The sequence below is a fragment of the Acanthopagrus latus genome, chromosome 11, assembly GCF_904848185.1.
Source record: "Acanthopagrus latus isolate v.2019 chromosome 11, fAcaLat1.1, whole genome shotgun sequence".
Taxonomy (NCBI): domain Eukaryota; kingdom Metazoa; phylum Chordata; class Actinopteri; order Spariformes; family Sparidae; genus Acanthopagrus; species Acanthopagrus latus.
In genome coordinates this window covers 19,843,213-19,867,013 of record NC_051049.1, presented here as the reverse complement: position 1 = coordinate 19,867,013, position 23,801 = coordinate 19,843,213, and the positions used below count along the sequence as shown (strand labels likewise).

Sequence of the window (23,801 nt, the reverse complement as noted above, 5' to 3'; positions counted from 1 at the left end):
AATAGCAGATGATATATTGACCCTATATTTATTGTGCATCCCTAGTTTGAATCTTAATCCACACATACTGCAGACACATACTATAGAAATACTGAAAACTAAAGTGTCTCGAAACTCAGGGAGTGGGAGTTTTGCTATTTAAAAACAGAGTATAGAAGTTTCAGATCCAAAAACCTCAGCAGGTGGCTCAGTGATCACTGGGTCAACAACATATGAATCCACCCACAGAAATGTTATGGACATTTGGTGCAGAGAATGAATAAACATAATTACTGTCTCCCTTAAATGTCTTAAGTGTGTGTTTATGTGCTTGCCCTCCCTGCAGGCCACAGCCCAGATGGAGGAGCGCTTGTTGGAGATTATCACCCACTGCTCTCCAGACAGCTCCCTCCCGTTGGCTGACGGGGTGCTGGGCTTCATCCAACACCAGTTAGTGGAGCTGGTCAGAGACTGCCTGGACAAGTCCCAGAAAGGCCTGGTTACTTCACGCTACTTTGCTGAGCTGCAGGAGAAGCTGGACAAGCTGCTTCATGAGGTGAGGTAACAGCTGATTTTGATACAGAAATCATGTTGTTTAGAAACGGCTTTGTTGCTTTCAAAACATGATTGAAAATGAAGCTTTTCGCATCAGCCGAGGAGCCACTACATGTGTGCTCTTCATCTGGACATTTGGATGTGATGAAATTATGAAAGCAGATTGATCGAGCCCAGTTGAAACGAAACAGATCTTATCTGTGTTGTGATAAAATGGTAGTTTCTATAGCAACCTCCTCCTGTGTTCCTCTGCTGTCAGGCAGAAGGCACAGCCAACTAGGTTTACCTCCAGCTGAACTGATAAGTCTGTTCCCATACAGTGGAACAAATGCTGACACACACACACACACACACACACACACATGCACGCACGCACGCGCGCGCGCACACACAAACAAACCTAAAGATTAACTCTGTGTGCCATGGTCACTTTGTTAAAAAGTGGGGTAAAGAGGGGTAAAATGACATTTTCAGTCATCTAAATTCTTTTGTGTTTGTGATTTGTTGTTATCCAAATTACTTTCAGTTTGTAAAAATTGACATTTTTTGAAATCTTTTTATTTGGTAGGTTTTGTATCAAGGATTAAAAAAACTCCCTTATGTACGGCCTCCAGATCGCAGATTGCAACGATGAAGAATATTTTGACAGCCTACAGAAGTGTTATATTTCCTAGTTGTCATCCTCCACTCGTTGTCTACGTGCCCGTTACCTTGGGTGCTCTTCTCAAGTGTGCAACAGCTCTGCAGTTTGTTTAGTACAAACTTTCTGATGTAAAAGGTCAGAGAAGCAGTGAAAGTCAACGAGCACCACCCACAGAGATCAAGAGAAAAGGCAAAACTGAAAATGATCTCTGGGAATTGTAGCACACCAACAATGAACACTGCTTAACACATGATTTACCATGTAAGCAAGATTCTCCCCACTGACTGAACACTTCACATCATGTGAGAATTGTGTGTTTTTCATAGTATAATACACAGTTGTTTGAGTAACAGACCTTATGTCACTCTAGGAACAAGACTGTCTTTCTTGCTCTTACACATTGTGACATTCACATTGGATTATGGGCCTGCATGACCAGAGGTTAACACAAATAAACTCACATATGTAAACCATTATACTCATGACTACTTGGAACTTTGGAAAGAGTTAGAGGAATAGTTTGACATTTTAGAGGGGCTAGGAGACGGTTTGTTACTTTATGCTAAGCTGAGCTAACTGGCTGCTGACCAGGGTGCAACTACAAGTATTTAATTATCTGTTAATCTGTCGGTCATTGTCTTGTATTATGGATTAGTTGCAAGGTCAGAAAATGGTGAAAAGGGGGATTTGTTTTTTCTTCAACTTGAAAGGTGACTTTTTTTTTCTGTCCACAACCCACAGATATTCAGTTTACTGTTATAGTAGGTGTAATAATATTTACATTTGATAAATGGAAATCAGAACATTTTGGGCAATTTTTTCAGAATAGATGTCAACTGATACAATGGTTGACATCTGATCAGCTAGTCAGCTAATTGTTTTAGATCTACTGCTGACTGTAGCTTTTATACTTATATATTTAACAGGCAGATTCTCCCTGACATATATAAATATATATAATATATAAATGTCACATTCAGTATTTCATTATAAACTGAAACTGAAGGGTATGCAAAGTTTACATGCTTCAGCACCATGTTTGGTCAGATGTGTCATAACATATATTCACAAAATATTCATACAAACATCACCCATTCCCACCACCTGCTTGTTTTCTCAATTTGAAAGTATTATTTTTAATCGTCGTTGACATGTTTTCCCAGTCAGTTAATAGCACTGCATGAATAAACATGACATTTTGTTGCCCCTGCTCCCGTTCTGGCTGCTAGGCGTACGAGCGCTCTGAAAGTGAGGAGGTTGCCGTCATCATCCAGCTGGTCAGGAAGATCCTCATCATAATCTCTCGGCCTGCTCGCCTCCTGGAGTGTCTGGTAAGCTGCAGAGGAGAAAATCTCTTCTTAATTGAAAATGAGATTACTTTGATTTAAACAAGTAGAAGTTGACGTTTAAGAAGAACTAAAATTAAATTCTGACCTTTATTCTTTCTTAGAAAGTGGATTTGTGTCACCAGAACAAGAAGCTGATGAACTTTGAATGAAGACAGTATTCCTTAACTTTCACTTTATCTACCCTTGACTAGATAAAGAATCAGATTTCTCAATACCTCACCAGACGGAGCCATAATTATCTACATGGCTAAACACCACAAGTCTAATTCTTCTGTGATATGGGTGTATTTACTGGACTTGAAAAAACTTTCAGGAGGAGCTTCAATTTTACTACGCACCCCACTGTTTCTCTTGTGAAAACCCATCCAGCTTTGCCTCTGATATGCTTACCCTGATGTGCTTACCCTAACCAGTCTCACTTTTCATGCCTAAACTTAACCAACCCAACTAAGAAAGTCAACCAATCAGAAGCGGAGAAGGGCAGGTCTTGCAAATAGAACAACAGTGGGCTCCATAAAAGCATGCTGATCCTAAAGATGACTCAAACCTGTGCTATACAATGAACTCTTGCCTTGGCTGGCAGTCCTCATTTATGAGACTTGGATTCTCTTCACAGGAGTTTGACCCAGAAGAGTTTTATCACTTACTTGAGGCAGCAGAGGGTCATGCCAAAGTTGGCCAGGGAATCAAAACAGACATCCCGCGGTACATCATCAGCCAACTGGGTCTGACACGGGACCCATTAGAAGGTACAACTCATAAAATGAAGCACACACACCCACGCATGTGGCTCAGACTGGCTGGACATGTCTTTTATGACTGTTACTCTGTGCATGTGTCATCTGATGTCACTTTAATTTGGTAGAGGATTAAATTTACTATCAACAGTCTTGGAAAACCAGAGATAAATACAGCAGATCTGACCTGGGGGAAGATATTCCTACAGTGTGAATGTGGCATGAAAGTCAGGTTTAGTTGGTTTGAAAACATCATACCTGTGTCCCTGCCACATAAGCATGCTGTAGTAGAACCAGTTTCTGAACAGCACAGTAACATTTACACCATGTGACAACCTTGAAATGGTCTAACACCGCCAGTCTCAGTGAAAAGTGAGTTGAGGAGGGAGGGCTGAATTGAAGACTGTTTCTCTCTCTCTGTTTATTCCAGACATGGTACAACTTGAACAGTATGATGCCGGTCCTTCAGTGTCAGTGGAACCTGATGCTAATGTAGAGGTTAACTTTTACTTTTATTCATATTACTACTTATAAGTGTGCATTGTATTTGATGATAAATAGGATGTGGTTTAGAATTAAAGTTTTAGATTATGTGCACTATAAACACAATTTCTTCAAATGTGTCCCTTGATTTCAATAGTATTTTAGCTACTGTCTGTGTGTATGTGTCTCTAAATGTGTCTCCAGATGATGAGGATATTTTTAAAATTTTTTGTGGTTTCCTGCGACCCATTTTAGTGTGAAAGGAAACCAGACATATTTTGCATCTTGAAGTTTAATTTTCATGAAAGCTACATGAAGCCAAGGCAAGATGAAGATAAATTTAAATTGTTCTGCAATCTGTCACTCCAAAGCAAAAGAAAACATTTTTAGGTTTGTATCATAACGAGTGTTGAATCCAAGTCGAGTCAGTTTTGTTTACATTGCCCCAAATTCAGATATATGGACAAAATGAGAACTACAAGTTGCTCCACACTATACTTAATTTAGCAATCTGCAGAACAGGCCCTGGAAAATTAATCGCACTGTAGATGATTAAATAAACTGTAATAAAAAAGTAAAAGTCTTGAATCTACTTTTGTTTCTGTATTTTTAACTTGCCTATTGACAGCCACTAACATCATATTTCTACTTCCGCTCCATAGAATAAGACCCCACAGACATTGACACCAACTCGAAGAAAGCCTTTTGAGAGTGACTTTGAAACAATCAAACTGATCAGTAATGGAGCTTATGGGTAAGAGGAAACAACCATTGTTTTAGGTGTTTTCTTGCTTCTTTGCTTTTCTTGGCATTGTCTATTGGTCTTCCAAAAATATTTGAGCAACTTTTTATTATTTTAAACCAAGAGCTACAAAGCCGTTGAATTTTGAAAGGAACTATTTAATACTAATATTGATAGAACTATTTAATGCCGAAGTTCTTCTATATCTGCTGCATTGTGGCCTAACACTGTTTCATTATCAAAAATCATTGTATGTATTTATCTAATCAGAAACTAATTTCCTCCCTTTGATGAAACAGCAGTGAAACATGCCCAGTCTTGAACCTCTTGTCTTTGCCATTGTTTCCCATATGAATGGATTTCTTGAATCCTTTTTACTGTTCAGTGTGAACATAATATGGCTAATGTGGCTCCTTTTTGACAGGGCCGTGTATCTGGTCCGCCACAAGGAGACCCGCCAACGGTTTGCCATGAAAAAGATAAATCGCCAGAACCTCGTCCTCAGGAACCAGATCCAGCAGGCATTTGTGGAGCGAGACATCCTCACTTTTGCTGAGAACCCTTTTGTTGTCTCCATGTTCTGCTCGTTTGAGACAAGACGACACCTGTGCATGGTCATGGAGTATGTGGAAGGTAAAATAGAGAAAGACTGTGTGTTTGTGATTTAGACCTATGGCTCTATATAATCTACAAAATCTTACTATAAGTCATGATGTAGAAACCAAAAAACAAGAAATAATTAATAATTAGTCTAGGGAACAGAAATTGAAACAAACACAATGCTTACGGGCTTCTGTTTTTCTGATTCATTAAGGTGGAGATTGTGCCAACCTACTCAAGAACATGGGCCCACTGCCTGTAGAGATGACAAGGATGTACTTTGCTGAAACAGTCCTAGCCCTGGAGTACCTTCACAACTATGGTATCGTGCATCGGGATCTGAAACCTGATAAGTAAGAACACAAACAAACTCCCACTTCACTGCTGTTTAAGAATTTCCCTGTTGTACTCCATGTACTGAATATGACTCAAAGTACTCTAGATGTTCCCTAGGATTCATTTGATTAAACAGCATTTAAATAGATAAACATTATCTGCTCTCTGGTTTGACACATGGTGAATCCAGATGTCTTTGTTCACTCTTGCAATCTGGGTTTTGCTTTTATTTATTTATTTATTTATTTATTTTTTGTTTTCTTTCTGAATTTGGTACACATATTGACCATTTAAAAAGTAAAATATAACTGCTTGTACTAATATAATGCTTTTTTATTTTTCACCTGACAGCTTGTTGATTACATCCATGGGCCACATCAAGTTGACGGACTTCGGCCTGTCTAAAATTGGCCTGATGAACATGACCACCAACCTGTATGAGGGTCACATGGAGAAAGACACAAGAGAGTTCATTGACAAGCAGGTGAGCCTGTTTTTGAATGCAACAAAAAAAAGCATATTTTCCATGTTAATAAAAAAAAAAAAAAAAACACGACAGACATCACTGCTGTTCGAAACTCACCTATATTGGTTTGCTCTTGCAGGTGTGTGGCACTCCAGAGTACATTGCCCCTGAAGTGATCCTCAGGCAGGGCTATGGGAAGCCAGTGGACTGGTGGGCAATGGGGATCATCCTCTATGAATTCCTAGTTGGTTGTGTCCCCTTCTTTGGAGACACGCCTGAAGAGCTTTTTGGACAAGTTGTCAGTGGTGAGCGCTGAAATAATCTAAATCATTAAGTAGTGGTGAAGATATTTTCCGATGTTGCTAATATGAATTTGCAACTTCATGGCATTTGTTGCCAAACTTAACCACATATGAGAGATCGCTATAAGTAATCAGATCACCCTTTTTTTTTTTTTACCAGCACTGATTATATCTAGAGCACAGAAATTGTTCCCATTTACAGTTTATCATTATTTGATGCTTTTATTTGTAATAATTATAATTTTGTAATAATTATAATTATTTAAATAATAATCTGTCTCTTCCTCCGTTTCTTGGCAGATGAAATCATTTGGCCTGAAGGAGATGATGCTTTACCTGCTGATGCTCAGGACCTGATCACCCGCTTGCTCAGCCAGAGTCCTTTAGACCGACTAGGAACTGGTACTGCCCAGTTTACTGTTGATTCATGCATGAGAAAGCTGCAGATGGTGTTTGAAACAAACTGATAATGAAAAAAGAAGGTGTTTTCTCTCTATGCAAAAAATCTCTGCAAGATTTTCTAGCAACCACAGTAGGGATATAGAAATGCTGACTTTATTCTAAACATTAACTATCACATTAACATCTAATTATATTTTAGAAGCAGTTGTAAATCCATAACTTAATGAAATAAGAAAAGTATATTTTTTTGAAGACAAAGTTAGACATTTAAATAACGGCTTGTTGTCAAATGTAATGATTGAAATACATTTTTCCTCTTGAGTTTATTGAAATTACATGGTTTCAAAACTTGTGAACTGTTGCAGGTGGAGCCTCTGAGGTCAAACAGCACTCCTTCTTCCTTGGCTTCGACTGGAATGGACTCTTGAGACAGAAAGCTGAATTCATCCCTCAGCTGGAGGCGGAGGACGACACCAGCTACTTTGACAGTAGGTTACATTTATGAGTTCCCCCACATGTAAAAGACTCTATTTAGCAATCTGATAGCAACGAACGGTATTTGTTGTGGCTCTCTCAAACTGGGTGCCTGACCTTTCTTCCTGTTTGCAGCTCGTTCGGAGCGTTATCATCATTTGGCATCTGACGAGGATGAGGAAACCAATGATGAAGAGTCTTCCTTGGAAATTCGACAGTTTTCTTCCTGGTCGCATCGCTTCAGCAAGGTACAGTTGACTTGTTATTTCTCTGGCTATTTCCAAATGATGCTTTCTTTCTATGAGGCAAAGTATCAAATGATCAGGTCGCAGATTTAAACAGGACAGAAATTACCCCTGTCTATTTCATGGTGTTGAGATACAAAGTGATTTGTTTATCAAAGGGTAGAGTTTCTCTAGTATATCTGCTAGACTGTGCATTACATCAGTGCTCAGCTCAGCTCTCTTTGTACAACCGACTCTCCTCTTCAACCTCTCAGGTTTACAGCAGCACAGAACATCTGGCGACGCCGTCCAACCTGAGCTTCTCCTCTGACCGCAGTCACAGTGAGGAGAAGGAGGATCGTGGAGACATTGGAGGACTCAGTCCCTCCCTGAGCCCAGCAGAGAGTAGCGTGGAGCGCAGACATGCTGGACGCATGGCCAGGTACGCACAGTTGTATTGTTTCTGTATCATAAGCTGAGCTCTAATAAGCTGAGCTCTTCTTTTTGTTGAATTAAAAGTGTTGAACTCTGTTGCTAGGTTACGTGTAAAACTGCTGCCAAAAACAGTATGAAACAAATGTTTGACCTGCTCTAAAAAAATTATGGTGTCTTTAGGAGGAATTACCAAACAAAAAAGTGTTGTTTGATCACCCGTTGATTTACCTGTCCAACTGGTCTCTGGCTGTTTGTAGCCTACGCCCTCGGGCGTCCTCCAGCTCCTCCCAGTCTGAGAGGAGCACCAGTCCTCTGGTGATGAGCAGCACCCACAGCCTAGAGACAATGCCCCGCTTTGCCCTCTCCACAGATGATGAAGGTAAATGATGAAGATGATGTTTCAGACATTTGTGTCTGTACCTCTAACAGGCACGGACAGTGAGCATATTTACATGTTTAAAAAAAAAAAAAAAACTTTTCTAACCTACGTTTTCTGCAGCTGAGGTAGTTGTGTCAAACCTCCGGAGGATCAGGATTCGCAGCAACAGCACAGGGGGCAAACACTCATCCCCCAAGGAGCCCACTGGCCCTCGGCGCTTTGGTAACCAGCTGGAGACCCCAGACAGACAGAGGCTGCCCTGTGGAGGGAAGGTCCCAAAGTCGGCCTCAGTCTCAGCACTGTCTCTCATCATCACTACAGGTACAGAATTTTATCAAGTCAAGCAGAGGACAAAATGTATGTGAAAATGAGTGGGAAACGGAGGGAAACGTTCCTGTATTTTTTTTTCAGACGACTCCTCCGGCTGCCTCCAGCCCAGTCCCATCTCTCCACGCTCCCTGTCCTCCAACCCGTCATCCCGTGACTCCTCCCCCAATCGGGACCTTTCACTCAGCCCCAGCAGCCTGAAGCCTCCCATTGTTATCCACACCTCAGGGAAGAAGTACGGCTTCACCCTGCAGGCCATCCGGGTCTACATGGGTGACAGCGATGTCTACACGGTGCATCACATGGTCTCGGTGGGTGTCGTCACAAGACTAACAGAACGAACAACTTTAATGTGTCCACACTGATGAATGTGCTTCACTCTGATGACAATAAAACAGAAGAGAAAGGTTCAACAGTAGTTATGTAATGCTCAAATAAAACTCCTCTACTCACTCTCTCTGTGTTTCTGTTTTAACAGAGTGTGGAGGAGGGCAGCCCCGCTCATCAGGCAGGTCTTTGCACTGGAGACCTCATCACCCACGTGAACGGAGAGTCTGTCCAAGGCCTGGTCCACCCTGAGATGATAGAACTGCTTCTAAAGGTACAGCACCTCCTGGAGTCTGCCGTGACTTAAGTTTGATATCAAGTTTATTTATTTTTTTTATCTTTTTATTTTTTTTTTAATCCTTAACATAAATGAATCATTCTTTGCTCCCCAGAGTGGCAGCAAGGTGGCACTTCAGACCATAGCACTCGAGAACACGTCAATAAAAGTGGGCCCGGCTCGAAAGACCAAACACAAAGGCAAGATGGCTCGTCGCAGCAAGAAGAGCAAGAGGAGAGATAATTATGACAGGTGAGAATCTGAGGTTTGGCTTTTTGTCCTGCCTCTGCAGCGCTGCAGTGTTACTCATTGTCCAGAAATACTAACCTGCAAAAGTCAATACTCTGTCTCCCCCTGGTGTTAGAAATTGTTATGGGAAGTAACAACCTAATGTAACTTTAACTACAGGCTTTCATCAACAATAAAGAAAAATGTGCACAGAAATGTACGCAATCAAATGAGTTCTATTTATTCTATCATACAGCGAACAAAAAAAACATTTTGTTGATAACAAAAGAAATTAACATCCTAAAAATTTGCAGGGACCTCAAAACTCTTTTGAGCCTGGTGTCATTGCTGTAGTTCAGCACACAGAACAACGCAGTATCACATATCTGACTCCTTGATCCCTCTTCCTTCAGACGACGAAGCATCTTGAAGAAGCTTTCCAAGCAGAGCACAGTTATGCACAGCAGTCGAAGCTTCTCCTCAGGTCTCCACCACTCAGTTTCCTCCAGTGAGAGTCTCCCAGGCTCCCCCACGCACAGCCTCTCCCCTGGTCCCTCCACACCATGCCGAAGCCCAGCACCAGACCATCAGACCTTCGGTTAGTCATTTTACGTATCTATTGACTTTAACATCTGAAAACTAGTTGGCTTTTTGGCTCTGTTCATTGTAAATGTGGTAAAATATTGAGGTTTCCGTACCTTTTTTTTGATGTGTGATATTTTCTTCTGCTTCCTAGAAAATAACTCCCCTCAGAGCACATCTCCCTGCTCCAGTTCTCCCAGTTCTCCAGCTGCACACATCCGGCCCAGCTCTCTCCATGGCCTGGGTTCCAAACTCAACACACAGCGCTACACAAAGGTGGGCCGCCGAAAGTCAACCAGCAACATCCCCCCCTCGCCACTGGCCTGCACCTCCTCCTCAACGTCTGCGCAGCAGCTTTCTCCACAGCGCTCTCCCTCTCCACTCTCAGGCTTTGCAAAAACCCTTCACACCTACCATGGCAAAACCTTGTCCCCACCTACCATCGTTAGACATATTGTTCGGCCCCGCAGCGCTGAGCCACCTCGGTCTCCTCTGTTGAAGAGGGTTCAGTCGGCTGAGAAACTGTCTGGTGTGTATCATGGTGATAAGAAGTCATATGCTCCCCGTAGGCACACGCTGGAAGTGCCGTTTTACGGTGAAGGGGACCTGCTCGGTGACTCAGAGGCAGAGGGTACCAGTGGAGTCTCTTACATCGGGGCTGATCACGGCAGGCTGGGGGGATACATCGGAAGCCAGAGGATGCGGGACTCTGTGATCGAACGATCAGAACAGCTGGTCGTGATGCGAAAACTCAACCTATCAGAACGGCGGGACTCCTTTAAGAAACAGGAGGCGGTGCAGGAGGTGAGCTTTGACGAGCCAGAGGAGAAAACCAGCACCACAGTTACAGTGACGACCACAACTCCAAAAGCCCAAACACAACAGCAGCAGCACAGGATGGCCTGGGTGCTCACTCGACCCCAAACCAGCGAGGAGGTGGAGCTAGAGGTGCCGGTGGTGAGGAGGTTCACACTGGTGCCTCAGATTGCCGTGCAGGGTTCGACTGAGAGCGAGCAGGATGAGTGGGAGGCGTGTTCAGATGGAGAGGAAACCAATGAGAACCCTGAGATGGAGGCAGCTGTCACTTCATCTCAGCCACTAGAGGCAGGACGTCCTCTTGTTGACAGCAGCTGTCTGAACACAGAAACCACCCCAGCTGGTCCTCAGGACGGACTATCAACAGGGAAGACTGAGTGCAGCGAGGACGGTCCACAAAAAGGGCATCTGAAAAAGTGATGTTCTTGTTTCAATTGCTCATATCTTTTCCTTCTAAAGTTGTGAACTCATTTACAAACTCTTCGGGCTGGGAGGGAGTAGAAGATTTTACTTGAATTTTGTAATTGTAAATATTTGCCTCAAGGCATTGCATATGTTCTGGTCTTATTTATTACATTTGTAAACTATGATGAGTTAGTAACAGGGAAAGAGGGAAGTTCTCATCAGTTGAAAAGCCAAGGCTCAACATTTTGTATCCATAAAATCTGGTTTTATGTCTTTCAAATGTCTATTTTTTAAATAGATAGTCTCGGTACAGAGTAGTTTGATATCGCTGGGCTTAATTGTTGAAGGACCAAAAGGTACGAGTATTTTTTTCTTTTCTGTGTCAGTTTAGATCTCAACAGTGCAGCTTCCAATAGTGTAATACTGTTGTTATCTGGATCCCCATGAACCTAAGAATGACCTCTCGTTCACACTGTCAGCAGCATGGTTGATATGTCATTTTCTGATGGATTCAGCCAAACTCTTCAGCTGTATCTACAGTTTCCAGTGACAGTTCTGATGCATTTGCTGCTTTGCCTCAGCCCTCAATAGCACTACATCCTAGACGAAGACGGCAAAGCTATCAAGCACTCATTAGCATGTTAGAAAGAAAATGCTCAATTTTGAAAGTTTCTCAAAGCTGGAAAGATTCTTTTCAGCTGGAATTCTTTTATTTTGCTAAACAATTATTCATGAAACAATCCGATTGGTAGGGAAAGAAGATGGAGTCTGACAGAAGACTGAGAGGAAAACATTAGTTGTGTGGCCTGTGTTTCTCTGGCAACAGTGTCGCATTTGTTGGAATTGAAAGTACATCCCTGGATTTGTCAATCTTGTTCCTTGCAGTGTGAATTTTTAAGGCCACAGCATCATTTTTTTTCTTGAATGTGGATGTCAGTGCAGAGTAATATTGCACTTGTGATTTAAAAATACAATCTGTAATGGAGTCAAGAAAGGGTATTATTATGTGCCATGATATCAGTGCAGTGTCCTCTAAGCCATATCTTTGAAGACATCAAGATGAAGATGTTTCTACGTGTTTTTTTCCCACTGGCATCTCAACACCTCATGAAGTTGAGGATGAAGTTTTGGATGTCGCAGAACACGTCACTCTGCTTTGTGGCTGCTGGATGTAGACTTTGCGTGAATAAGTCTCAGATTAGTTGTGATTTGACTTTCCTGCGCTCATCTGTAAACACTGGTTCGGCAGCATGGCTCCGCGTCTCGCTGTGATGACTTCTACTCAAACTCAAAGCATGCAATTTGCAGGAAAAACACTGAGCCCGTAAATCGAAGTCTGCGTCTTCTTCGGAGTCTTGGAGGGAATAGCTTTTTGTTTAAAACATTTTGGTATTTATTGTTTTGGTCTTTAGTAACAAGACATTTTGTACCTGGAAATGTGCTGGATCCTTGTGTTATTTTTCCTGAAACTGTAGCTTTTGTCTTTGCTTTTGTTCTACATGAGCATGTAAGAGACACCATGCCTAACAGACCTGTTCCTACCTAATTTACTGTGTAGTGATGTTTACATGGAGGGGGAAAGTGCACTAATGTATTTTGACATGATTTTTGTAAGTGAATGTTAAATGGCAGAAGGAAACCCTTACATCATATCCAAACCCAGGGCTTCTTTGATCAAATGTTTGATGTCTTTGTATTGTACAAATATTGATGTATATTTTGATAACATGGATGTGTAATTCCAAATGTGTTAAAGGAAATGATATGCACAATGACAATTTGAGGCACCAGGATTTTGGGATGTCTTGCTTGAGGGAATGGGTGTTTTTTTTTTTTTTTACAAAAGAGAAAAAAAACTTGTTTGGATTCATACCAGTATTTCACATCCAGTACAGACTGGATGTGCGTCACATTTTTCCACTACAGAGATGGAGTTTTGAGGTTTATTGTCTTATTTGTCAGTGGCCATCGATGGCTTTTGTACCAACTTCTCTTGAGTCCTCTGTTCTTAAAGTCCTTTTGCAGTCTGACAGAATTGTTTACAATGAACCAACATGCTATGTACTGTACAGACATTTTATATTCTGTGGCTGTATATGATGAGACTACTCTCTTTGATACCTTGAAAGAACCCTCAAACGTATCCTATCTGTTCGTGTTTGGTTCGTTTGAAACTGTTCATTAAGAGTTATTTAGCATCAAGCTGAGATGCATTTAGTGTTTTTACATACACTTCAGTAACTAGCTTGAAAATCCCTGTTTTCATAGATTGAATTAAAGCAACCCAGTTTATTAACAGCACTACAGTCGTCAAAAGTTTAAGTACACTTGTAAAGAAAATGTACATCATTGTAGTCTTCACTTCTGCCACTCTCATTTTTGTGTGATGGAATGAGTGGAACACAAACTACTTTTGACCACCACTGTAAGGAATGCAAAGAAAATCTGGCATTTTTATTTATTTTATTTTATTTTTTTACATGTGTGCATTTGAAAGAAAAAGATGTAAGGCAGGGGAAAAGTAGAGGAATTAATAAGAATATCACTAGAGGTGTGTTCATGTAAACCAAAAAAAAAAAATTGCTAGCTAACAGGCAATTCAACACTATTTGTAAGCATCACACATATTTGCAGAGTAAGGGTCAACCTGCATTCTAAACTGTAGTGTAAGAAGTCTTTGTGATCGCTAACACATAAAATGTGGTAGTCTTATTTCCAAAATGACATGACTCTTGGGTGAAACTGCCTTATGGTGCACGTTTACCTGATTTCTCCAAATAACCTGGTTTCTTATTTGAATGTAAATGTAGTTGCTGCTTTATTGAGCTCTACTGGTTGAACGCTTCAGATCTGGTTCACACCTGTGTTACCACACAGAACAGCGATGTAACTGTGACAGAAGTGTACAGTAAAAAAAACTTCAACCACTGGAAGACAGCAAAAATGAGATTCTCAGCTGGTGTTAAACTAAACTCGTACAGAACGGACGGGCAGTTGTAAACTGTTGTACATGTGCATGTGTTCTCCTGTGGACTCTTCTGTTCAGTGCATGCTGCATGAGACAAGCACACATTTGTGATACTTGATTGCATGGTATACCGGCCTCGTCGCCCCTGTACTGTGTTTTCTTGTGCAACAAATAAAATTTGTATTTCTCTTTGCCTCATACTAACTTAGATAATTTTTGTTTAGTTACTTTGAGTGTATGCACACAGCTCTGATGTGCTTTAATTAGGTATATAAAGTTGTTTGGCTATATCTTTATAATATAACAATGTAGGGTCACTTACCCACACTGTTAGACTTTGTTCTTGAGCAAAACCGATGCACAATATTAGGAAGTATAGTATAATAATATTGATATATACACATGTTTACGGCAGTGATCCCTCAAATGTGGTTATCAAACACTTTGGACAAAGATAATGTAACAAGACATGTTGAGTGGGTATCAGCCAACTGATAAATGAGTTGGGCTCTAGTTTTATCTCTTTTTTTTTTCTATGAATTGATCAGACAAAAACATGTATTTACTCTTGGCAATATATGATATAATGTATGGACATTATTACAGTAGTTTATATAAGCAATACATATAAACCCAGACAAACCAAATGTTAATCAGTGGTTCAGGGACCTATTTAATAGCCTTTCTTTGGAGAAGACTTTAAAGGAAAACCTGAGTTTTTTTCAAGAAATATTGGGGACTTATGTTATATTTTATGGAAAATAATTCTCTCGGTCCTTCACTGAGTGACTGAACAAATCTTCAGATACATTGCAGGAACATAATGCTTACTATACACACTTTTCTGTCGTGTTTTTATGTATATATATTTTTAAAAAAATTACTGTCCTGTCCAGGGCCGGAGCTACAATATCAGCCCAGTGAGTAACTTTAATTTAAAGTTTTCTCAGATTTTGTCATCTGAGAAAACAATACTAAAATTGCAGTAATTGGGTAGCTAATTACTGTAAGTGCTCAGTTTTTACCAACAATTTGCCAATTACTGACCAAACAATAACACAATTCTCTTCATGATTCACTAGCACCGCACATTCAGTTAAAAATGAAAGGAAATGAGTACTGAAACTCTGAAGCCAAAGTCTGAGTATCTGACTTGTTTATTATTGCTGCAGTTCTGTCTCCTGGCCAGCAGGTGTCAGTGACGAGCGGCTGAGAGACGACATTTCCCAGAAGAAGTCCTCCTGTGTCCTTCACAACAGCAAACATGGCGACTGCGACCAAAATCATCCAGAGGCTGCGAAATTTTTTATCTGGGGTAAGAAAACACTACCACTGACAAACTTTACATCAGAGTCAGGACGTACCTTGAAAGAAATAAGAGTTATCTCTCCGGATGAGTTATTTTGATGAACTTGCTAATGTAACGGACAGAAGAGCTAGCTGGGTGACAGCTAGCTAAACGTGAAGGATGGTAGCGCTAATGCTTGGCATGTTTTGATACTGTGTGTGTGTCATGAGGCAAAGAAAGCAAGAGTAGTAAATACAATCGTGTTTCTTTTTCAGCACGACCTGCAAGCCAAACTGCAGATAAGATATGAGGAGATTTCAAAGAGGTAAGACTAAATGCATTAGAGTTAGCCTGTGTGCTAAGTGAAGTGAGCCCTCCAACAGTGTTGACACAGGTCATGTTGGATCACAGGTGATGATGGCAGCTCATCGGGGGTCTTACTTGAAGCATTAGTCTGCAGCAGCTTTATCACTAGTCATGTTAATCCATCCCACTAGTATTGGGGTCGGAATATTAAGTTAATATCATTTTTTCTATCCCCAAAAGTAGAGCAGTTCTAGTGTTAATGTGTCTTGAAGTTGGCCCCTCAATCACCATTTGCTAACCGAACACACACAGTGCTTTACAACACTACTCAGCATTCACACACTGGTTACACCATGCAAGGTGCCACTTGCTCTTCAGCGGCAGTAACAGTTCATTTGTACTCACCTACTGATGGAAGAGCCACCGGGAGAAGACTGGGATGAGTCTCTTCCCCAACGACACTTTGACATGTAGACTGCAGGGACTGGGAATTGAACCACTGACCACTGACAGTTTTTGCAAACCACAGATATGTTGATTCTTCATTTATTTCACTTTATTTTATTTTATTTATATTAGTGATTATTTGTATAGGGACAAGTATGTAGCACAACCTGTCACACCACAGTATTTATAGCCTTTGCTAATTTGCAATGCCGTCCATAGATGGGTCTTTAAAATAAATAAAATCACAACAAATTACATACAAATTACGTACAAACATGAACTCTGCGAAAAATATGCACAAGATAATAAAGACACGCACGACAATATAAAACAATGTTGTAATGTTTCTTTAGATTCTTTTCTAAATTTGATGTTTTGTCAGTGCTGTGCTCATGCTCTGTTAAGGTGTAGGCACAAAAACCACATGGTTAGCGTTAGGAAAATATCATGATTTGGCTTTGAATACTTGTTTTAGTCAGCACAAGCATGGCTGGAGAAGTCCCAAGGTCTCATTAAAAACACGCAGTTTTGTCACCGTAAGTGCATATGATACAGAGAAGGTGCATCTTCCCATAAAAATGATCTGTTTCTTGTTCTCCAATACAGCTGGAAATTGTCTCAAACTGCCGTCATTGACTTGGCAACCTTCTTACTTGTAACACCTCCACCTCCCCATGTGGAATTCAGATCATAAACCTGTGATGTGCATGTGTTATGACATATTGTGGAGATTTGTCAGTATTCTGTGTAACCTATGAAATGTACAAATGTGAACCTATCGGTGGTTAACAGAATTGTTAATTGCTAATATTTTATCGTGTCAACTGGGGAGCACACAAATACAAAACAAATTAAAAGGGTCTGTGATCCCAGCATACATTCTGTTGACAATGTTTTCTTTTTCTATAGGACTCAGCCACCACCTAAACTGCCAGTAGGCCCGAGCCACAAGTATGCCAGTAACTACTACTACACCAGAGATGGACGCAGGGAGGCAGTACCCCCGACTGTAATCATGTCTTCACAGAAGGCTCTCACCGCTGGCAGGTAGATACCTCAATCAGTGCATTTTCATGTTCCGTAATAATTTGATTATTACTAGACAAGGACGTTACATCTGTTTTATCAGTTACCTCTGGTGAATTGCGATTTAAAAAAGCAGAGCAAACAAACCTCTAATGCTCCTACAATGCTCTGATGTTTTGATCTGATGTCTTCTTATGTGAGCCGAAACCTCTGTCTGCGGAAGTGTGAAGTTATTAAAACAGCAATTGATGTTTTCTGATTAAAATGTAAGAATCTTTTGAATTTTCTTTCGATCTCTTCTAGTCAAGTCGCTGAGGCCCCAAAGCCTCCAGTGACGCCAGGAGCTGTATATAAAGAGCCATCACTCTCCACAGACCAGCCGTACCTCTGAGCAGCAGGATTAATCCCTTCAGCACCAACAACCTCATTTCTTCATCCAGATCTGCTGCCGAGGCCTGACAACTGCGTGTGATGGTTGTGTCCTGTACAATAGACAGTGTGAATAAAAATGTGTTCTATTTAATTTTTTTTTGTTCATCTGGTGTCTGTGGTCGCATTATGAACTGAACAAGCGTGAAATGGGTTTAGACTGGCTGCAGCCACCGCGGTCATGCTCCCTAATGCAAACTCTGCTTTCCAAAAATCGAAAAGAAGGAAAAACAGAAAGACAGGAGGGAGAAACAAAAGAGGCGATACCCAGTTACACCCAGCTTTACTTGAAGAAGGGTGGGTGTAGTGTGTGAAATGTAGTGTGTTTGAAATGAACTTGTTAGCATTATGGTCACAGTGAATAAAGCTACATTTCACTGTTACATTTCACTCCTTACCAACCTACATTTAATCGGTGCAGGTCAAGCTAATTATATTATGTGAGCTGTCCCTGCCTCTCCTACCAGACTCAGCAGAGTCATCAGCAGCCTCGTCTCCTCCACATCCCTCCGCAGCCCACATCTCAAGAACGTGAACAACATTGTGTTGAGTGACATGTCAGTTACTGCCACTCCGGGGCTCTGTGGGAATGTAGCTCTCTATTTGTACTACGACTAAATCTCTTCCAATGAAACACTGAAATTACTTTTCCATGTAATGATAATTACACAAAACCTAAAGATCCTATAGTCTGTATTCGGTAATGGACAGTTTGAGGCATTGAGTGACTCAGTCTGTATTAAAGTTAAAGCCAGCGCTAAAATAATACCGTCAAGTCTTGATGCAGACTGAATGATTTAATGACATCTACAGATAAAGACTGTATTAATCCCACCAGGGGAACCTTGTTTGAGTGGCTTGTTGAACATCGAACACTGAATTCCACTGCATGCAGGGTGTTGCATGTATGTCTGCACAGTGTTATATTTTCAAGGCTCACAGTAAAACATACATAAACACCATATAAGCAGTGTTATTTAAAGTTTTCAATGGGCTGATTGGATCCTGGAGATGTGGTTACAGAGCAGGGTTCACATGGCCTGTGGTGATGAGGCCCAGAATACCTGGCGGTGCCGCTGAACGGGCCACACAAATGTAAGGAGGGAAAAGTGGAGAAATGTTATTTAATCTGTGAAGTAACTAGTGACCAAAGTTATCAAGTAAAAATAACAACAAACAACAAAAGTATAAATCCTGCATATTATAACATTTAATATGTAGTGGAGTATAAAGTTGCAGAAAATGGAAATTCTTAAGTACCGGTACTAGAGTCAGGTTAACAAACATGTTGCTGTCTCCTCTGTACTGTATCATTAATCTTCAGTTTAACGGACTCATGGATTTCTTGTACAGGTAAACGGTCCCGCTGATGTATTGCTTCTCCTGCTCGCCCTTCCCTCCTTTCTCATTAGTCAGATGTGGGTTTTCCATGTATCTCTCCGTCCGCTTGATTCCCACCAGGCTCCACAGTCCCCCCTCCTCCATCAGCTGCAGCTCTTTCTCCAGCTCCCTCTTGTATCTCTCTGATGGCGTTTGAGTGTGGTCGCCCCTCGCCATACAGATGAGACCCCCTGCAGACGACAGGTGTGTTCACATTGCACTAGAAATATCCACGAACATGTGTCAAAAGAAAACGCAACTTCTCGACATTTTTCTTTTCAAATCCTTTTCGAGCCATCTGTCTCAAGTCCAAGTCTCAGGTAACGAATATCAAGTCAGAGTCAAGTGTTTTATCAGTGTGAGTCAAGCAGGTCTCAGGTCCTCTACTTTGAGTCGGCTATCTCTCCTCTTAGTATCATGGATGGATTATTAAACAGTCCTACTGGGTGCCCAGTCAAAGCTCTCTCACTGGAATGTTACTGACGATATTTCCACTGCAGCTACAGTCAGAGTGACCTGCTGAATGTGAAGACACGTAACAGGTTTTAGCTGATTACCTGGTTTGGCGGCGTGGCAGAGCTCCCTGACAACGCTAACTGGTACAAAACCAGCATCCAGAGCGCCGACAATGATCACCACATCGAACACACCTGAAACCATCACCAGAAGAAGAAGAGGAACCAGTGGGCATCACAAATATAACTCCTGTATACACCGTCCTCCAATTTGTGACAGAAAGATTTTGAAATATCAAGATGAACTAAAAAAAAGACAAAAAACCTCCTATTGAAAGATTAGCTGTGAGTGAATCAGTGTGTGTGTGAGTGTGTGTTTGTGTGGTGTACCAGTCTGTGCAGGCAGTCGTTCGGTTCCCAGTAAGGCCAGTCTGAGGTCCTGATAGAGGCCGGTCTCAGCAGCTCGCTGTAGCATTCCCTTACTGCCATCCACTCCAACAAAGCGCCTGAAGCCCAGTTTAACCATCTGAACACAAGAGGGACTCACATCAGAACTGACATGATGAGACTCAGTTTTGATTACAGTTTGTCTTCAAACTTCTTCAGATATATCGGGTTTTATTCGGAGGATCTCCCCATATCTCCGCACAGTTCAGACACTAAATGTAAGAATAACTAAAATTATCAACAGAAGAAAAATATAAAAAGCACCTTTGACATTATAGTGGATATGTATTGTGTTCCAGCTATTTTTACTGAAGGTAGCTTGCTAATGAACAAGTCCTATGTCCATATGCTCACCCCTATTTGTTTTGAGTTTGAATTTGACAGGTGGAAAACCTTCTAGATATTGCACCTTACAAGTGGAGTTTGAAGTTAATAGTCTCACCACTTTGGTGACCCATCCTGACCCACAGGCCACGTCCAGAACCAGAGCACCCTCGGGACTCCCAGAGAAGTTGTCAGACAGGAAGTTTACTGCCAGGTCCGGTCCTTTGAAGCTCATCAGGCGTTGATCCTGTTTTTAAAAAAAAAAACAGGCACTCTTTCTTCAGCAGGGTTCAGTTCGAACACACAAGCTGTAATGTCTGTTGTCTGAATCTTCAGCGCCAAATTTATCAGGCGTTGTTGGCCTGAGGCACATCTAAAACTCCACTGGACAGACGTTTAGTTTCTCAAAGCTCCAATGATCTTACATGTTAAGTTGTTCTTTCTCTTCAGTGTCAGGAACTTTGTTTTTTGGGTGTTTTTTTTTTGGCCATTTTGGGCAAGAAAAATGGCAAAAACACCACTAGTGTCAGTGGAGGCAGTCACCGCCTAGAAGACATATTTCTTACAGGCCGTCGCAGGATGAACAAATGTAACGTAATGGAAACAAACCAGGGGACAAAATGGACACGCACAACACATGACAGATAGAACGCCAGGACTTGGACGCATACACAGGAGATAACTAAACAAATAACTCCAACTTTGAAACTCAGATTGGTGGAGGGTCTTTAAACTGACCTCTTCATAGTCTACCCAGCTGTCATAGAAGTCCACGCGGTCTTTTGGATCAGGACTTTTACAGGACTGAAATGCCGCCTTTGCATCGTCCTCAGTTCTCCTGGAGACTGGCATGATGAGGGGACGACTTCAGCTGCCAGAGGAAGAAAAAGAAGATCAAAAACCAATAAAACCATAATAACAACAGCTGAATATTGCACCTGATGTCACACTGCCAATCAGTAAGAGTGACATAATTCAGGTTTTGGTCTGGTTTTAGAGAGCAGCGTAGCGCAGTGATTCACTACTCGCAGCAGACGTTGAGGCCTGAGCTATTGCAACTTTTTCACATCAGCGTGGCATTTGATCCAGTGAACAGTGGGTTGGGATACAGGGAACAGAAGACCCCTGAACCCTCTGCCTGGATATTCTTATTGTCTCACTTTGTTGCTGCCCTCGGGATGTTTTGCCAACTCAAAATGTGACTATATGACGTTGGAGTCAGTCTTGTGATGTTGGAAAGGTGCTAAATAAAATAAATCAATAAATTCCCTCAAATGCATTCAAACTAAATGAACAAGCCTGTTTTGAAAAAGTAAGGAGGAGAAAGTACTGCTATCTGAGTTCAGATGTAGGTGTTGGGATTTGCATTTCGTGAGGCACAATTAGGTAGTGTTTATACAACATTAGAAGGGACATTTAGGTTAAATTTGGCTATCAATAATAATTAATGATTATCAGGGATAATAATATATCATAATAATGTGATCCAATTTAAATTAGATCACCTTGGGGCACCACCCTTGAAGGGAAAACATTGCAAATTTAACAAATATGTCTCATAAAAAGGTACTAAACTGTTTATAACTCTAATTAATAATTGTGTGTGGTGTGTGTGTGTCTGGCAGAACAAGGAAACAGTGGTGGTCACTGATATCACATGTGGCAGAGACCCTGAGTCTGTGTGAAGCATAATTCGACTAACATCAAATCAGCCATCTAGGAAAGCAAACTACCAATAATTTGAACTGAGGTCACAATAACACCAGAACAGTGAACGAACACATATATTGAACACGAATGCATTACATCAACCAGAGTTTAAAGTCCTGTGCTTAGCCGTGCTATACTATGCTATGTAAGCCCAGTTCAACATTACCAGTCTTTGAAGAGAAGCTGCTGGTGGTTGCAGGAGAAGGTTGGGGTTCCACTGTTGATCAGCGCTGTTCTTGCTGTTCAAGGTTAGATGAAAGTCGGCAGAGGAAGAAACTGGTCGCTCCTTTCCTTTGCAAGGATAGCAGCTCAGTGCTAACCTGCTTTGTGTTCCTCAGATCCTCAGACTGGCAGGACCTTGTGTCGCTACAGTGAGGAGAGGTTCTTTGGGCCTGCTGCGAAGGCAGCTTGCAGCTCTCCACAGCTTGTTGGGCCCAGAAGAAGGGATCTTGAAGGCAGGCAGCCCCGAGGGGGGAGGTGGAGAGGAGTCCTTGAAGATCCGAAGTTGAAGGAGTAGAGGGCGTTGAGTGAGAGAGAGAGAGAATAATCAAGGCGCTGGGGTTTTGACTACCTGATCAGCCAGGGGGTCTCTAACCCTGACCAATAGCAGCTCAAACCTGAATTTTGCACCTAGGTGTGAAGAATGGGGAATTCTGGGACACTGAGTTCAGTTCAGTTATCGAACTGTTAAGATACAATCTGTGTATTCATTGACCAGTTGTCAATGAAATAATCGGAAAGGTAAACTGATTTTAAAATGTGTTGCTTTGGCTCTATACAGCATGCAATCTGTAGAGTGACTAGTGAAGTTATCAAATAAAACAAGTTCTTTACAAAAGGCTTCATCATGTTTTTTCTTGGCATCATCATCATCATTTATCAATGTTTTTAACCTGAAAAGTAACTAAGTAAATTAGTTAAACTTAAATTCATGGTGCTGAGGAAGAAAAAACACATGTGGAGTGACGGAGCCCTTTGACCTCCAGACTTTAAATGTCGATTCCTGTCTGTCTCCTAACCCTTTAATCAAAAGACATCTAGGGCCGATTTGATCACTGTGTTAAATGCGATAAAACTGATGTGATCTAATCACACTCTCCACAGTGCGCACCCCCCCTTTTGTATTCCTATTGTTTGAACCTGCCATTTTGTCTCCTTTGTTCTTACTGTATAAAATGCTGTTGTCTCATTTGCTCTGGGTCCACTCACCAGCTCAGATCTGCTCTGTGCCTGTCGCGGTTCACCAGTTTACCGGTATTCTTCGAATAAACACATCACCATAGCAAACTGCTCAACGGGACTTGAATGATTTCTTCAACAGTTCTTTACTCGTGTATTTCGATTCTATGTAACTTTACTGGAATGTTGTACTTTTTACTCCACTACATTGGTCTAACAGCTTCAGTTACTAGTCACTTTGTTAGGTCACAGTTTTACATGCCTTTCCTGTCCACTGGAGTGGAAGTATAAACTAGAAGGACTTTAAATACTCAAGTAAAGTCACTCCAAATTGAGCTTAAGAACAGTACTTGACTGAACGTCCTCAGTTACATTCCATCAGTGGTTAATCATTGTGGTATGGTTTCGGGGTTTATTTTCCTTTGAGTTGCAAACAATTGACAATGGTGTCTGCATCTCTCTTGCCCTGTCACCCTGCTAAAAAACCCCATAAACGCCTCCCTCCACCTGCCTAGTCACATAGATTCACCTGTACCAGTGCCTTCAAAACAAAAGCCCTAATCAAATATTCAAAATCACAAAAACCATGCTACTAATGTTGTAATCAAACTAACTATCTAACTTGTGCTCATCAAAACATGAACAAAATAAATCAGTGTTGAAATTATGCTACCAAACAATGAATAGCTCCAACACATCTATGTTTTTCAAAAGGTGAGCACACAATAGTTTGTATGTCTAAAAAGTTGGTAGTGTAACTTAGTTATACAAAGT

The 23,801-nt window shown here is 41.2% G+C and overlaps 3 protein-coding genes across 7 annotated transcripts in view; 2 read left to right on the top strand and 1 right to left on the bottom strand.

Annotated features, from left to right (window-relative positions):
• The window catches only part of mast3b (microtubule associated serine/threonine kinase 3b), a 36,436-nt gene extending 22,196 nt beyond the window's left edge, over positions 1–14,240 (top strand). For 3 of the 4 annotated variants that reach the window (XM_037115886.1, XM_037115884.1, XM_037115887.1), the window contains 20 exons: positions 326–535; positions 2,407–2,508; positions 3,143–3,275; positions 3,694–3,761; positions 4,409–4,500; positions 4,913–5,121; positions 5,303–5,441; positions 5,776–5,908; positions 6,030–6,195; positions 6,493–6,594; positions 6,960–7,082; positions 7,204–7,316; positions 7,568–7,734; positions 7,985–8,106; positions 8,227–8,427; positions 8,518–8,744; positions 8,912–9,034; positions 9,153–9,289; positions 9,679–9,863; positions 10,002–14,240. In XM_037115886.1, the coding sequence (XP_036971781.1) occupies positions 326–535; positions 2,407–2,508; positions 3,143–3,275; positions 3,694–3,761; positions 4,409–4,500; positions 4,913–5,121; positions 5,303–5,441; positions 5,776–5,908; positions 6,030–6,195; positions 6,493–6,594; positions 6,960–7,082; positions 7,204–7,316; positions 7,568–7,734; positions 7,985–8,106; positions 8,227–8,427; positions 8,518–8,744; positions 8,912–9,034; positions 9,153–9,289; positions 9,679–9,863; positions 10,002–11,083 (3,834 nt within the window). In that variant the 3' untranslated portion in view covers positions 11,084–14,240. The remainder of the gene's footprint in view (positions 1–325; positions 536–2,406; positions 2,509–3,142; positions 3,276–3,693; positions 3,762–4,408; positions 4,501–4,912; positions 5,122–5,302; positions 5,442–5,775; positions 5,909–6,029; positions 6,196–6,492; positions 6,595–6,959; positions 7,083–7,203; positions 7,317–7,567; positions 7,735–7,984; positions 8,107–8,226; positions 8,428–8,517; positions 8,745–8,911; positions 9,035–9,152; positions 9,290–9,678; positions 9,864–10,001) is intronic. The other variant, XM_037115885.1, reaches the window with a different exon arrangement.
• Positions 14,241–15,243: 1,003 nt separating this feature from the next.
• ndufa7 (NADH:ubiquinone oxidoreductase subunit A7) lies at positions 15,244–17,626 on the top strand. The gene is made up of 4 exons (XM_037115891.1): positions 15,244–15,351; positions 15,600–15,649; positions 16,987–17,124; positions 17,407–17,626. Exons 1-4 carry the CDS (start codon positions 15,301–15,303, stop codon positions 17,492–17,494), a joined length of 327 nt encoding a protein of 108 aa, XP_036971786.1. The 5' UTR covers positions 15,244–15,300; the 3' UTR covers positions 17,495–17,626.
• Positions 17,627–17,759: 133 nt separating this feature from the next.
• LOC119029210 (methyltransferase-like protein 27) lies at positions 17,760–23,662 on the bottom strand. 2 transcript variants are annotated; one of them, XR_005077925.1, is made up of 8 exons: positions 23,058–23,662; positions 22,015–22,338; positions 20,877–21,009; positions 20,257–20,385; positions 19,758–19,893; positions 19,470–19,562; positions 18,793–19,103; positions 17,760–18,608 (listed from the first exon to the last, which is right to left on the bottom strand). XR_005077925.1 is itself a non-coding variant. In XM_037115890.1 (7 exons), exons 3-7 carry the CDS (start codon positions 20,988–20,990, stop codon positions 18,853–18,855), a joined length of 723 nt encoding a protein of 240 aa, XP_036971785.1. In that variant the 5' UTR covers positions 20,991–21,009; positions 22,015–22,338; positions 23,058–23,662; the 3' UTR covers positions 18,645–18,852. The 2 variants fall into 2 exon arrangements, 1 of the variants encoding a protein (XP_036971785.1); XM_037115890.1 differs by lacking the exon at positions 17,760–18,608 and having other exon boundaries at positions 18,645–19,103.
• Positions 23,663–23,801: the final 139 nt, after the last annotated feature.